Source organism: Artemia franciscana, chromosome 17 (assembly GCF_032884065.1).
Source record: "Artemia franciscana chromosome 17, ASM3288406v1, whole genome shotgun sequence".
NCBI lineage: Eukaryota > Metazoa > Arthropoda > Branchiopoda > Anostraca > Artemiidae > Artemia > Artemia franciscana.
The window spans coordinates 42,536,580-42,552,572 of NC_088879.1; the positions used below are offsets into that span (position 1 = coordinate 42,536,580).

The 15,993-nt window shown below is 36.5% G+C and overlaps 1 protein-coding gene across 1 annotated transcript in view; it reads left to right on the top strand.

The window, feature by feature from the left end:
* The window catches only part of LOC136038264 (activating signal cointegrator 1 complex subunit 3-like), a gene marked incomplete at its 3' end in the record, with an annotated part of 40,249 nt that extends 33,330 nt beyond the window's left edge, over positions 1–6,919 (top strand). The window contains 1 exon segment of the mRNA XM_065721380.1: positions 6,544–6,919. Within this exon segment, the coding sequence (XP_065577452.1) occupies positions 6,544–6,919 (376 nt within the window).
* Positions 6,920–15,993: the final 9,074 nt, after the last annotated feature.

Sequence of the window (15,993 nt, forward strand, 5' to 3'; positions counted from 1 at the left end):
CTTTTGCGGACCTGCGTGGCCCCCCTTACCAACAATCCCTCCCGTACATCAACATACCCCCAACCAAGCGTGTGTTGCACCTTCTCGGTCGGTCGGAATGTTTTTCTAGGATCCGCTACCTCAGCAACATCAACTTTTCTATCTCCCCCCAAAAGATAACGTCCCCAAGCCCCCCGACAGTGTTTCAAATCTCCGTACCTCCCCCCTCCTGTCCACCCTTACAGCCCTCACTGGCGTGGGTACAACTTCTTTCGTTTCAGCCGAAATTCCAGTACTGAATAAGTTTGAGCCCCTGGTTGGTGTGGGTAATCCTGATGACAGCCTCGCCCACCAGGGAAACAACATATTCTTACAAAGACCTACAACGAGAGCATCAAACACCACTAAGGTAAAGTATTATAATTCTGATGTTTTTTCCTTCCCTAGGTTTATTTACGCAAATGCTGAAAGTTAAAATTTTGATAAAGTGGCTGAGTTAGAAAGTCTAGCTCAGGCAACAAAGGCATTTGTCCTAATGGTTTCTGAAGTTCATCGACAAAACTCAGAACTCCTGAAAATAGGTGGTTTTGATGAGTTTATAAAAATACGACCTGATGACCATCCACTGGGGAAAAAAGGTGGCAGAGTTCTTATTTATGCCCATGAAATTTTAAAAGCAGCTATACTTGATGTCCCTTTTTTAACTGAGTACGACGAAATAATGTGGGTCATTCTAAAACCACGACGTCTCCCCTGGAAATTCACTGGTATTGCTCTCTGCATGTATTATTACTCGCCGGGTCAGACGAGTGAATACCGCCAAGTATTCGTAGAAAAGCTACAACTCAGTATGGATTTTGTTTTGGGCAAATACCCATCATGCGGAATTTTCATGATGGGCGATGCCAATGAATTACAGCTCCATCACCTGGACGCCGGAATCGGCCTGAAGCAGCTCGTCAATTTTCCCACAACCAAAAATGGCACCTCCCTTGACCGAATTTCCACAAATATGCACGAATTTTACAACATACCTGTCACCGGGGCTCCAATTGGAGGAAGTTACCACTTTTCTCTTGAACTTAACCCCACCTGTTCCATTGGGGACATGGGACAAATTTCAAGAGGTTAAAAGAAGCAACGAAAAAGCTACTATTTTCCAAGAAATCTTGCTTCAAAATTACAAGGCCTGTTTTCCTGAGAAGTCAACCAAACGTGTCTCGTCAGATCGACCATATATGACACAAGAAGTTAAGAAAATGGTAATGGCAAAGAGATGGCTTTTGCGTCATGGTAATACCCAACAAGCCAACAGGTTGAAAAACAAACTAAGAAAAGTCAATCGAAAACACGCGAACAAATATGTAGAACGTAAAGTTAATCATCTGTTCGAGTCCAAACCAAGCCAGTGGTACAACCGAATCAAAAGGATGACAGGCAAGGTGGAAAAAGGAGTCGATTTTGGCATTGATGAAGATGACGTCGTAACAGCCAACTCCCTAAATAAACATCTGGGTAACATTGTGCAATCCCTCCCGCCTTTGCTGAGCGTGGAAATACTCACCCCTCCTCCTGAGTCTTTTGATTTCCCTTTGATATCAGAGTCCCAGGTGTTTTTCAAATTAAAAAGGCTTAAAGGAACAAGCATTACCCCTGTAGATATTCCTGTTGATCTCATCAAAGAATTTCCAGATTATCTTAGTGGCCCCCTAACACTCCTTTTTAATCAGGTGACAAAAACAGGTGAGCATCCATCAATTTGGAAAAATGGGTTCATTACACCAATACCAAAGAAAGATGCGCCCAATGATTTTTCGGGTGTCCGACCGATCACTATGACACCCATTTTTAGCAAAGTGTATGAAAGTTTTGTTGCAGCATGGCTGAAAGACCGTATTCTAGACAAAATTGATCCGAGGCAGTTTGGAAATATGCCGAACACATCTACATCTCATTACTTAGTAAGTATAATTGACAGTATTTTGCAAAAACTCGATACACCAGATTCTTGGATTAATCTTATTGCAATAGATCTAAGAAAAGCTTTTGATTTAATTTGCCACAATATTCTTGTAAAAAAACTTTTTGGACTAGGTGTACATTCATTCCTTGTGCGTTTGATTACTAGTTTTCTTTCTGGTAGATGTCAACGGACAAAATATAAGTCCACCTACTCCGACCCACTGCCCATTTTTTGTGGAGGTCCCCAAGGTACCCTCTTGGGACCACTTTTGTTTCCTGTCATAATAAATGATTTGGCAACAAAACTGGATGGCTGCTGGAAGTATGTCGACGATTTGTCGCTCATTGAATGTTGTCGAAAAAACCTACCAAGCAGAGCAGGCTCATTAATGAAAGATATATGTCAAGAGGCAAAGGTGGACAAAATGACTGTCAACTTTGATAAATCTGTAATTTAACATTTTCTTTTTTAAAATCTGCGCCAGTTTTTAATCCACTTATTCCCAGCGCCAGTCACGTGACCGAAATCAAACTGCTCGGTGTTCATATCACCCCGGATCTGAAGTTGAATAAACATGTTGATGGCATGGTAAAAAAAGCTAATTTGGCCATCAGGTCTCTGAAGTTGTTGGCTCGCCATGGAATCCCTGCACCACACCTCCTACGCATCTATTTCTCTTTTATACGTTCCACACTTGAATACTGTTGCCCTGTATTGCATATCGGGCTGACTAGGGAACAGTCGGACCGGGTTGAGAGGGTGCAATACCGTGCCCTCCTAGTAATCTCAAAAGCCCCAAAAGTACTGTACATATCCCTCCTTAATCAGTTTCAACTTAAAACCCTTCAATCTCGTCGTTTAAAACTGGCCCTATCCTTTGGCAATAAAATTTTGTCCAGCCCTATACACCGAAATATCCTCCCTCCCCAACATCAACCGGCACGGGTAATGCCACTCAGGGCCGTTGCAGAGCCTGTACCGAAACTTCAACCTGTGACTGTGTCACATAATCGTTATGAGCCTAGTTTTGTGCCCTCGTTTGTTAAGTTGTTTAATGCTGGGTCGACTTTTTAATCCGGATTACTGTTGTTAATTGTATATATTATGATTTTGTGTATACTTGTCGACTTATTTTCGTGTGTACGTGACAATTATTATTGTTAATTGTATATATTATAATTTTGTGAATGTTAATTTTGACTTGTCGACGAATTTTTGTGTGTGTATGACAATAAAACTAATAATCGGCTCTGTCCGTCGCATGTTTTTTAAATAAAATGAATTTGAATTTGAATTTATTTGAAGTTCACTGTAGTTCGCTGTGAAGTCAATAATATCACCGTAAATTATCTGCTGTTCCTCCTTTTCTCTCTGGCCCGGTCCTGTCCCCTTTTTTAATCTCGCTTCCCAAACGAATCCCAGTCTTCATCCCAAAAATATGGCTCTCTCTCCTCAGATTCATGTTCCTCAAACTTTTGCTCGTTTTTATAGCACTTGGTACTAACCAAGTGACATATAGCAATCGCCAGTTCTGTCGGTCTGTCTGTCTGTCGGTCCCGGTTTTGCTACTTTAGGCACTTCCAGGTAAGCTAGGACGATGAAATTTGGCAGGCATATCAGGGATGGGACCAGCTTAAATTAGAAATAGCTGTTTTCCCAATTTGACCATCTGGGGGGGAAGTGGGGGGCCGGTTAATTCGGAAAAAATAGAAAAAATGAAGTATTTTTAACTTATGAATGGGTGATGGGATCTTAATGAAATTTGATGTTCGGAATGATATTGTGTCTCAGAGCTATTATTTTAAATCCTGACCGGATCTGATGACATTGGGGGGAGTTGGAGGGGGGAAACCTAAAATCTTGGAAAACACTTAGAGTGGAGGGATCGGGATGAAACTTGATGGGAAAAATAAGCACAATTCCCAGATACATGATTGACATAATCGGAACAGATCCGCTCTCTTTGGGGTAGTTGGGGGGAGGGGGGGTAATTCTGAAAAATTAGAAAAAATGAGGTATTTTTAACTTACGAACGGGTGATCGGATCTCAATGAAATTTGATGTTTAGAAGGATATCGTGTCTTAGAGCTCTTATTTTAAATCCCAACCGGATCTGGTGACATTGGGGGAGGAGTTGGGAGGAGGAAACCTAAAACTTGGAAAACACTTAGAGTGGAGGGGTCGGGATGAAACTTGGTGGGAAAAATAAGCAGAAGTCTTACATACGTGATTTACATAATTGGCACGGATCTGATCTATGGTGGGGAGGGTTAATTCTGAAAAATAAGAAAAAATGACGTATTTTTAACTTACGAAGGAGTGATCGGATCTTCATGAAACTTCATATTTAGAAGGACCTCGTAACTCAGATCTCTTATTTTAAAACTCAACCAGATCAAGCGTAATTGGGGGGGGGGGCAGTTGGGGGCCGGAAATCTTAGAAAATACTTAATATATTCTCTAAGGCCAACCTGACTTACATACATAATGATGATAGAAGGTAATAAGCTTGCCTAAGCTATGGATGTCAGGTGATTGATTTTTCTTCTAACTCACCTGACATCCATAGCTTAGGTAAGCTTATTACCTTCTATCATCATTATGAAAATACTTAAAGCGGTGAGATCAGGATGAAACTGGATGGGAAGAATAAAAACCTGTCTAAGATACGTGACTGACATAACCGGACCGGATATGCTCTCTTTGGTGAAATTGGAGGGGGGGGGGTAATTTTGAAAATTCGGGTATTTGTAACTTACGAAAGGGTGACCAGATCTTAATGAAATTTGATATTTAGAAGGATATTGTGCTTTAAAGTTCTTATTTTAAATTCCGAACAGATCCTATGACGTTGGGGGGAGTTGGAGGGGGAAACTGGAATTCTTGGAAAACGTGAAAATTGGGATATTTTTATCTTACGAATAGATGATCAGATCTTAATGAAATTTGATTTTTAGAAAGAATCCATGTCTAAGAGCTCTTATTTCAAATCCCGACCAGATCGTTTGACATTGGGGGGAGTTGGAGGGGGAAATCTTGGAAAAACACTTGGAGTGTAGGAATTGGGATGAAGCTTGGTGGATAGAATAAACAAATGTCCTTGATACGTGATTGACAGAATCGTACTGGATTTGCTCTCTTTGGTGGAGTTGGGGGAGGGGTTCAGTGATTTGGCGAGTTTGGTGCTTCTGGACGTGCTAGGACGATGAAAAGCGATAGGTGTGTCAGGGAGCTGCACAATTTGACTTGATAAAGTCGTTTTCTCAGATTCGATCATCTGGGGGGCTAAAGGGAGAGGAAAAATTAGAAAAAATTAGGTATTTATAACTTGCGAGTGGGTGATCGGATCTCAATGAATTTTGGCATTCAGAAGGACATCGTGACTCAGAGCTCTTATTTTAAATCCTGACCGGCATTAAGCCTCTTATTTTCCTTTTTAAATCAATCTATTGATTCATAGAATTTTGTTAGAGCTCATACCATATGATCTCTTGGCTCTTAGCTCTTCATTTTTGGCTAATAAAATTTTACCTGCATACTTTGCTTTAAAGAGTTTTGTTGCAATTTTCGAGCTTTTTTTTTTTTTTTTTTTTTTTTTTTTTTTTCTTTTTTTTTTTTTTTTTTTAATTCGTTCAAAAAAATTCAATTTGTTTTTATCAACCCGTCGACTTTTTCTATTTATTTGTTTATAACTTAGATAATTTGGTATCTATATCATATAAATCTCAATTCATTTTGATCTATTTTGAAGACTATTTAAAATTTCTCTTATGCTTTTTATATACAAGTAAAAAACCTAATCATAAAAATGATTGACAAAGTTTGTGGTTTTTGTGCCATTTTACGATAAGGGTATTATCAAATAATGAATTTAATTATTATGACATATAATCAATTTTAATATTGAAACTAACTTTAGATATGCCCCCATAATATGATAGTAAGGTTTGGTTAATATTCAGCACAATAGTTTTTTCTCGAGAATCTGAATGCAAGTGAAAACAAGGAGCATAAAACCGATTGGGCTTTACATAACTTTCATTCGTGTATTTATAGCTTAGATCACTTTAGTATCTATTTTACGCAAAACCCAATCCATTTTCCTCCTCCCCCCTTCATGTTTTTACTTATATTCATAGATTCTTTAGAGAAAAAAGATCCTATTTTTTAATCTATTTTGAGAATGAGGTAAATATTATTTTCGATGACCACGCTGCCTTTCTATGACGAACATACATCAGTGATCGTCATAAGCAGAATTGCCTGCGATCCGGAAGTAATTATTTTATTCTTTTTAAATATAGTTTGTTTTGATTGTAATACTTTATTTTATCTGCTGATCACGATCACTGATGCATGTGGTCGAAATATCCATATCTCTTGTATTTATTTGTCAATGTCTAATAAAAGGACTTGTCCCTATTTGAACTTTTTATTTGTTTGTTTGAAAACGAGTTAAAAGAAATTTTGTTTTAACAAGTAAATTCTCTGTTTCTCTGTGCTTTAACTTCCAGAATAATGATGGATGTTGCAAAATTACTTTGTATTTTGCACTGTCCTGGTTTGAATATTAATTATTTCATTTATTCTTCCAAATATAGGTTTTTGATGCGTTAGTATCCCTGCTTTTAGTTCCGCTGGAAGTTACATTGGATGGACTTGTTCCTGATACTAGTTGTATATCAAATCGACCAGTTGAATTAAACTCCCGTCTACTTGATTCTGATTGGTTGCAAGTCGTGTGTAACCAGGAATACACTGTAAATATTAAAGTTAGCCAAATTCCTACTACCTTCAAAAGAAGAAATGACAGAAGGTATGCATTTGCGCCTAAATTTCCCGAACCTAAAGAAGAAGGATGGTGTTTTGTTTTGGGATCTGTTGAGCAGAAAGAGTTATGGGCATTGAAGAGAAGTGGCCCGTTGTGGTGGGCTAAATCAACCCAGCAGTTATCTTTCGCAGTGCCATCTAATCCAGGTAGATTCCGATTCCCTAGTTTTAATCAAATAGTCTGATAATCTGAAGAGGAAGAAAACATAAAGTACCAAAGACATCAAAATCAAATTTTTTAGCCTAGACATTCATACTTGAAGTCGTAATATTCTAATTTTCCTTTTAATTGTATAAAATTTTTGATATTTCAGGACAGTAACACATTTTCGTCAGTGTTGCCACATTAAACCTCAAAAAATAAATAAGCAACACTAATTAAGTAAACTTTACGATGCTTTTCGTCCTTGAAATTTCAAGTATTAACTATCTGTTGACTCCCAAATACCACTGCCTTCGAAAGAAAGTTACACCTTTATAAGTGTGGGACCAAATGTTTACAGCTTATTTTTTCCCTCGGTTCCTTCTTTACAATTTGGCAACGGCTGCCTTTTTTTTATTAAGATTTTTATTAAGATTTTATTAAGATTTTTTTTTATTAGATTCTGGATTCGTTCTAATTTTTTAATATACATATGGCTGTATGTGATCCCTCTTCCACGGTTTAAACAATCAGATTTCGTTTTCACTGTCTATGGTACTTTTAGTTTTTATCTGGAAAAAGATAATAATCATCACTATACAAGTATACTCCATTAAATTGCTGAGCTAATTGTAAAAACCTAAGTAAAATTTTAGTCTTTCTCTTAGTATCTTCTTTATTTCCTTGATTTGAATTTGGCTTTATATTGAGCCGAAGACAGATAATTCACTTTCAAACAGTTCGTGGTAACGAACTGTAGTAAGGAGCAACCCGGCTCAATAGTAACCAAAATTCTAGAAAATGGAATTTTGATACCAATACCTACATCAAAAGAATTGCATTTTAATGCTGATTTTAAATATATAATTTTCATCAAGTTTAGTCTTACTCATCAAAAGTTACGAGCCTGCGAAAATTTGCGTTATTTTAGAAAATAGGGGGAAACGCCCCCTAAAAGTCATAGAATCTTAACGAAAATCACACCATCAGATTCAACGTATTAGAGAACCCTACTGTAGAAGTTTCAAGCTCCTATCTACAAAAATGTAGAATTTTGTATTTTCTGCCAGAAGGCAGATTATGGATGCGTGTTTATTTTATTTTTTTTGTTTTTTTTGTTTTTTTACTCCCAGGGGTGATCGTATCGACCCAGTTGTCCTAGAATGTTGCAAGAGGGCTCATTCTAACAGAAATGAAAAGTTCTAGTGCCCTTTTTAAGTGACTAAAAAAATTGGAGGGCACCTAGGCCCCCTCCCACGCTAATTATTTTACCAAAGTCAACGGATCAAAATTCTGAGATAGCCATTTTATTCAACGTAGTCGAAAAACCTTATAACTATGTCTTTGGGGACGACTTACTCCCCCACAGTCCCCGTGGGAGGGGCAACAAGTTACAAACTTTGACCACTGCTTACATATAGTAATGGTTATTGGGAAGTGTACAGGCGTTTTCAGGAGGATTTTTTTGGTGGGGGGAGGGGTTGATTTAGAGGGGGATATACTGGGGGAACTTTCCATCGATAATTTGTCATGGGGGAAGAAAATCTCCATGAATGGAGCACAGGATTTACTAGCATTATTTAAAAAAAAATCAATGAAAAAATAAATATGAAAAAGTTCTTTCAGCTGGAAGTAAGGAACAGCATTAAAACTTAGAACAAACAGAAATTATTACCCATATGAGGGGCTCACCTCCTCCTAATACCTCACTCTTTACGCTAAAGTATTTTTAGTAATTTCAGCTATTTATTCTACGGCTTTTGTGATTCAGGGGTCATTCTTAATGAATTGGGACAAAATTTAAGCCATAGTGTAAAGAGCGAGGCACTGACGAGGGGGCGAACCCCCTCATATATGTAATAGAAATATGAGAATACAAAAGTTCTTTACGTAAGCTAATTTATAAGTTACGTAAATCTTTTATTAATAAAACGATAAAATTAAAAGTTCTAGTTGCCTTTTTAATTAACCAAAAAATCGGAGGGCAACTAGGCTTCCTTTTTCTCAAAATCATTCGATCAAAATTATGAGAAAGCCATTTAGCAAAAAAAAAAAGCAAATTTCGTTTTAATTATTCCTCTGCGGAGAGCCAAAATCAAAACGTGTATTGATTTAAAAACGTTCAGAAATTAAATAAAAAAAAAACAAGTTTTTTTAACTGAAAGTAAGGAGCAACATTAAAACTTAAAACGAACAGAAATTACTTTGTTTATGAAAGAGGCTGCCTCCTCATCAACGCCCCGCTCTTTACGCTAAAGTTTTTACTGTTTTAAAAAGAAGAATTGAAAGAAAGAGTCAAACTTTAGCGTAAAGAGCGGGGCGTTGATGAGGAAGCAGCCTCTTTCATATACGAAGTAATTTCTGTTCGTTTTAAGTTTTAATGTCGCTCCTTACTTTCAGTTAAAAAAACTTGTTTTTTTTTATTTAATTGCTAAAAGGGCACGGTACGTTTATTTGTTGTTTTTCTCATTCACCTAACCTTTATTCTGTAGGGTTAGCTATTTTAGTTGACTCGAAGCTTTTTTATTATAAAAATAAAGTTTTCTTTTATTTAATCATTTTAAGAGCGATATTTCTATGGCTGACCCCCAATTCCCAGTTTCAATTCCTTGCTGAAAGGCCATGAAATGGAGATGAGCGCTGCCGGTTTGGGCTATAGAATCTAGTGCTTCATCCTTTCTTTTTTTTTCATTTGGTATTTTTAGGTGTGTTTTTGAAAGGTTTTTATTTTGTATTTGTTTTTGAAAGACCAAGAATTCCATAACATAAAAAAAGATACTCATCCATGTTCCAAGAGAAAATCATTGTACAAATATTTGAGCCCAAAAAAGCGGGATTAATCTTTAATATTTGGTATAAAATGTTGTAATCAACCTCAAGGAAAGTTTTCTTACCTTTTAAAGTTAAAATTTTCAAATTTTTTCAAACAAAATTTTATCAAAAAATCATTTTTACGTATGAATCAAAATTATTGATCATGGGAGAATTATGAACGTATTTTCAGATTCAGTTAAGCTCCCTTGACGATTTTCAAACAATCAGATTGACATTTGGAATGTCTAAAATGCCTAAAAATACCAATCATTTAGTATTTGTAGGTGTGTTTTTGAAGTGTTTTTATTTTGTTTTCGAAAGACCAAGAATATTTCTGGGTATTTGTATGTAACAATTTAGCACATTTGAAGGTGTTAAAAGTTATTAATATCAAACCTTATGATTGCAAGTTTTACTGCTGATGATGAACACTGTATATGTGTTCGAAATATCCAGTTAAATAATTTTATATTTCACTGTCAATAAAAAGGTATCATCCCTATTTTGAACTGTTTTACTTTTTATGAATCTTTCATATTCCAGATGAGGAACACACACACACACATATATATATATATATATATATATATATATATATATATATATATATATATATATATATAAGAAAACTAACATAGGTAAACTATAGTATACAGAAATAAAACACATTGAAAAATTAAGGCAGAGAAAGAGAACAAAGAGAAAGAGTGAGAGATGATAGTTTAAAACGTTTGAGAAAAAGAGAGCAAAAGAGAACGAGAAAAAGAAAAACAGAGAGAGAACACCAAAAGAAAGTAGGAAGGTGACATACGTCAGGACAGATGCCAATAAGTGCGTCAGCATTACTGTAAAACTCTTCTTTCAAAGAAATGACAATTGTCTGTAGAGCAGAAGAAGTGGTTTGTTGCTCTATGAAACTCGCTACTTTACCAATGTTGGTGTTATCTAATGCGACGTCAATCTCATCAAGGACAAAAATGGGGGCAGGCTGGTAACTGCAAAATAACAATGCACACTAAGAACCTGGCATGTACGCAGGGGGGGGGGGGGCCTTTGGGCCCGGGTTCCCCCGAAATTTTGTGAAATGTTTAATTTCCCCATGGTTTCTTGGGATTTCTGGCAAAAGTAGGACATTTATTGAGAATCTAGATACATGTGTGAAGCCTTTCTCGGGATTTTACAGCATGCAATTACCCGGTCAAGTCACTGCCCAATTATTAACCCATTTTCTGTCCAAGTTTTTACCCTCTTTGAAGTAATTAGTGATTGTACTGTTTTTTCTTTGTTTTTTTTTTTCGTAAAGAGAGTTTGCTTTCCACAATAAAATAGAATTAGCCTTGATATTAGGGCGAATACCCTCCTTTTCAGGATAAAGTACAGCTTTTAGTGGAACAATTTTGGAAACTATCATTTTTCATTAAAGTTGAAGTTTTCGCAATAGGAGAACTACCCCCACAGCACCCATATTGCACTGTTAACCCTAAAATTCCCTTTCAGTAGGATATAATAGATTAATCACTGGTTCTAAATCGGTATGAACATAACCTGAACCTAAAACGCACTTTTGAGGCTTCAGTCTTCTTCCCCCCATCCGCTACAATACTTCAGATTAAAGTTAATCTGTATTTTCCGATACACGTGCTTTTTGCATTTATTTAGTTACTAAATAAAAAAAGTACTACTTTATATCTGCTGTTTCGAATGTTTTGCTCCTCCCCCCCCCCGAAAAAAACTTCCTGCGTATGTGCCTTCTAAGAACAATATTTATCATTTACCATAATGATTGCCTAATGCTGACGACAATTGAAGATACCAACCCTCGTTCTCCCCCCCCCCGAAAAGAAGTGAACGAATAAAGAATTCATAAGATTCATAGCAAATTTAATAGGCTACTCTGGTATTTACTTCGTACAAACTTGTATCAACTAGGTAAGTTCAGGCTCATCACTTTGTCCAAGGGAAGGAGCCACCTTCGCCTTCGTTTTGATACAAAAACCTTGTGTGTTCCTCGATTACGTTTCATAATTCCCAGACCTTACCTTCCCGCCCGCAACAGACAGCTCCATAGTAAACACCAAAAATCACTCAAACTGAATCGCCTCCTCGCGAAACAGGAAAGATATCGCAAGAATTTTGTTCCGAGTTTTTTTGCATTGTATAATATAGCCAAGAAAACTAGTCATTAATTTTATTGTTATCTATTTATTTTTTATTTTTAACTAGATTTTGACTCATTATTATATATATATATATATATATATATATACACACATATATATATATATATATATATATATATATATATATATATATATATATATATATATATATATATATATATATTCTAGTACTATTTGTGACGTTAAATTCAAGTTCAGCAACCATGCCGTAAAAGAGTTTTTAAATTCATTTCTATACCTTCCCCTGATTTCTTCAGCTCTACTGATTGGAGCTGGTTCAACTCTGCCTAGACATCATGAAATAGTTTTTATCCTTTTCATCATGGCTCGACTCCCTTATATTAAGTAAATTAAATAAATAAAAAATTGTTTTTTTAACTGAAAGTAAGGAGCGACATTAAAACTTAAAACGAACAGAAATTACTCCGTATATGAAATAGGTTGTCCTCTCCGCAGTCCCTCGCTCTTTACGCTAAAGTTTTTAATTGTTTTAAAAAGTAGAATTGTGGCAAAGAGTCAAACTTTAGCGTAAAGAGCGAGGGACTGCGGAGGGGACAACCCATTTCATATACGGAGTAATTTCTGTTCGTTTTAAGCTTTAATGTCGCTCCTTACTTTCAGTTAAAAAAACTATTTTTTTTTTAATTTAATTTCTGAACATTTTTGAATTAATGCATGTTTGATTTTGGCTCTCCGCACATAAAATATTGAAATGAAATTAGTATATTAATTTTTTTTGGCTAAATGGCTTTCTCTTGGTTTTGATCAGACGATTTTGAGAAATAAGGGGTGGGGAAGGAGGCCTAGCTGCCCTCCAATTTTTCGGTTACTTAAAAAGCTACTAGAACTTTTAATTTTCAACGAACGTTTTTATTAGTAAAAAATATACGTAACTTAAGAATTAACTTACGTAACAAACTTTTATATTCTTATATTTTTATTATGTGTACGAGGGGGTTTGTACCCTCGTTAATACCTCGCTCTTTACACTAAATCGTAAGTTTTGTCCCAATTCTTTAAGAATGACCCCTGAATCAAAAAGGCCGTAGAATAAATAGTTGAAATTACTAAAAATATTTTAGCATAAAGAGCGAGGTATTTATATCCTCCTAAATACCTCGCTCTTTATGCTAAAGTATTTTTAGAACCCCTCATATGCGTAATAATCTCTGTTCGTTTTAAATTTCAATGCTATTCCTTACTTTCATTTGAAAAAACGTTTTCATGTTTATTATTTCATTGTTTTTTTATAGTAATGCTAGAAAATCCTGCGCCCTTTTCATTGAATTTTTCTTCCCCCATGACATATTCCTCAAAGGAAAGATCCTCCCACAGAGCCCTCTCCCATCAACCCCACCCCCCAAACCAAAAAATCCCCCTGAAAACGTCTGTACACTTCCCAATAACCATTACTATATGTAAACACTGGTCAAAGTTTGTAACTTGCAGCCCCTCCCCCAGCGATTGTGGGGGAGTAAGTCATTCCCAAGGACATAGTTATTATGGTTTTCGACTATGTGGCACAAAATGGCAATCTCAAAATTTAAATCTGTTGACTTTTGGAAAAAAATTAGCGTGGGAGGGGGCCTATTTGCCCTCCAATTTTCTTATCACTTAAAAAGGGCACTAGAACTTTTCATTTCCGTAAGAATGAGCCCTCTTGCGACACTCTATGACCACTTGGTCAATACGATGACCCCTGGGGAAAAGAAAAAAAAAACAACAAACAAACAAATAAACACACACCTGTGATTTGTCTTCTGGCAAAAAATATGAAATTCCACTTTTTTTAGATAGGAACTTGAAATTTTTGCTATAGAGTTCTCTGATATGCCGAATGCGATAGTGTGATTTTCGTTAAGATTCTATGTCTTTTAGGGGATGTTTCCCCCTTTTTTCGAAAATAGGGCAAATTTTCTCAGGCTCGTAACTTTTGATGGGTAAAACTAAACTTGATGAAACTTGAGCCGGGTCGCTCCTTACTACAGTTCTTTACCATGAACTGTTTGAAAAGAAAATAATTCGGTATTTCGGGGCTTCTGACATTATTACTCCTTTGCGGAAGTTAGGCTCAAAATTGGAAAAGGATTATATTTTTTCTCTGGGCCCCTTCCACCTCTTAGTTCGTTTATTTTCCTCATAGTTTTCACCTGTTTTCGATTTATAGTTGTGTTATCTCTTAGCAGTTCTTTCGTTTTTTGAGTTATGGTTGTGGTATATATGTTTTATCGCTCGTATATTTGTGTTATTTTCAAATTATACTCCATAATAGAGAGGCTCCGAACACCCAACATTGTATATTAAGCTCTGAATTTGACCAGAACGTGACCAGATTCGTCCTGCACCCTTTTCATTGAATTTTTTCCCCATGACATATTTCTCCAAGGAAAGATTCTCCCAAATAGCCCCCTCCCTCAACCCTACCCCCAAAACCAAAAAAATCCCCCTGAAAACGTCTGTACACTTCCCAATAACCATTATTATATGTAAACACTGGTTGAAGTTTGTAACTTACAGCCCCTCCCCCAGGGACTGTGGGAGAGTAAGTCATCCCCAAATACATAGTTATTATGATTTTCGACTATGCTGAACAAAATGGCAATCTCAAAATTTTGATCCGTTGACTTTTGGAAAAAAATGAGCGTGGGAGGGGGCCTAGATGCCCTCCAATTTTTTTGTCACTTAAAAAGGGCACTAGAACTTTTCATTTCCGTTAGAATGAGCCCTCTTGCGACATTCTAGGACCACTTGGTCGATACGATGACCCCTGGGAAAAAAAACAAAAAAACAAATAAACACGCACCCGTGATTTTGTCTTCTGGCAAAAAATGCAAAATTCCACATTTTTGTAGATAGGAGCTTGAAACTTCTACAGCAGGGTTCTCTGATATGCTGAATCTGATGGTGTCATTTTCGTTAAGATCCTACGACTTTTAGGGAGTGTTTCCCCCTATTTTCCTAAATAAGGCAAATTTTCTCAGGCTCGTAACTTTTGATGGGTAAGACTAAACTTGATGAAACTTATATATTTAAAATCAGCATTAAATTGCGATTCTTTTGATGTAGCTATTTATATCAAAATTCAATTTTTTAGAGTTTTGGTTACTATTTAGCCGGATCGCTCCTTACTACAGTTCGTTACCACGAACTGTTTGAATGCTAGAAAATCCTGCGCCCTTTTCATTGAATTTTTTTCCCCCATGACAGATTCCTCCAAGGAAAGATCCTCCAACATAGCCCCCTCCCCTCAGCCCCACCCCCAAACAAAGTAAAATCCCCCTGAAAACGTCTGTACACTTCCCAATAACCATTACTATATGTAAACACTGGTCAAAGTTTGTAACTTTCAGCCCCTCCCCCAGGGATTGTGGGGGAGTAAGTCATCCCCAAAGACATAGTTATTATGGTTTTCGACTATGTTGAACATAATGGCTGTCTCAAAATTTTTATTTGTTGACTTTGGGAAACAAATGAGCGTGGGAGGGGGCCTAGATGCCCTCCAATTTTTTTGGTCACTTAAAAAGGGGACTAGAACTTTTCATTTCCGTTATAATGAGCCCTCTTGCGACATTCTAGGACCACGTGGTCGATACGATGACCCCTGGGAAAAAAAAAAAAAATAAACACGCACCCGTGATTTGTCTTCTGGCAAAAAATACAAAATTCCACATTTTTGTAGATAGGAGCTTGAAACTTCTTCAGGATGGTTCTCTGATACGCTGAATCTGATGGTGTCATTTTCGTTAGGATTATACGACTTTTAGGGGGTGTTTCCCCCTATTTTCCTAAATAAGGCAAATTTTCTCAGGCTCGTAACTTTTGATGGGTAAAACTAAACTTGATGAAACTTATATATTTAGAATCAGCATTAAAATGCGATTCTTTTGATGTAGCTATTGATATCAAAATTCAATTTTTTAGAGTTTTGGTTACTATTGAGCCGGGTCGCTCCTTACTACAGTTCGTTACCACGAACTGTTTGATCAGTAACTGTGAACAGGGGGTAAAATTACGAGAGGGATCTTTTCTCTCTTGTTAACTCACTTGAAAATGAGTCCTCTCGTTTCGAGCAAGAAGATTGTATG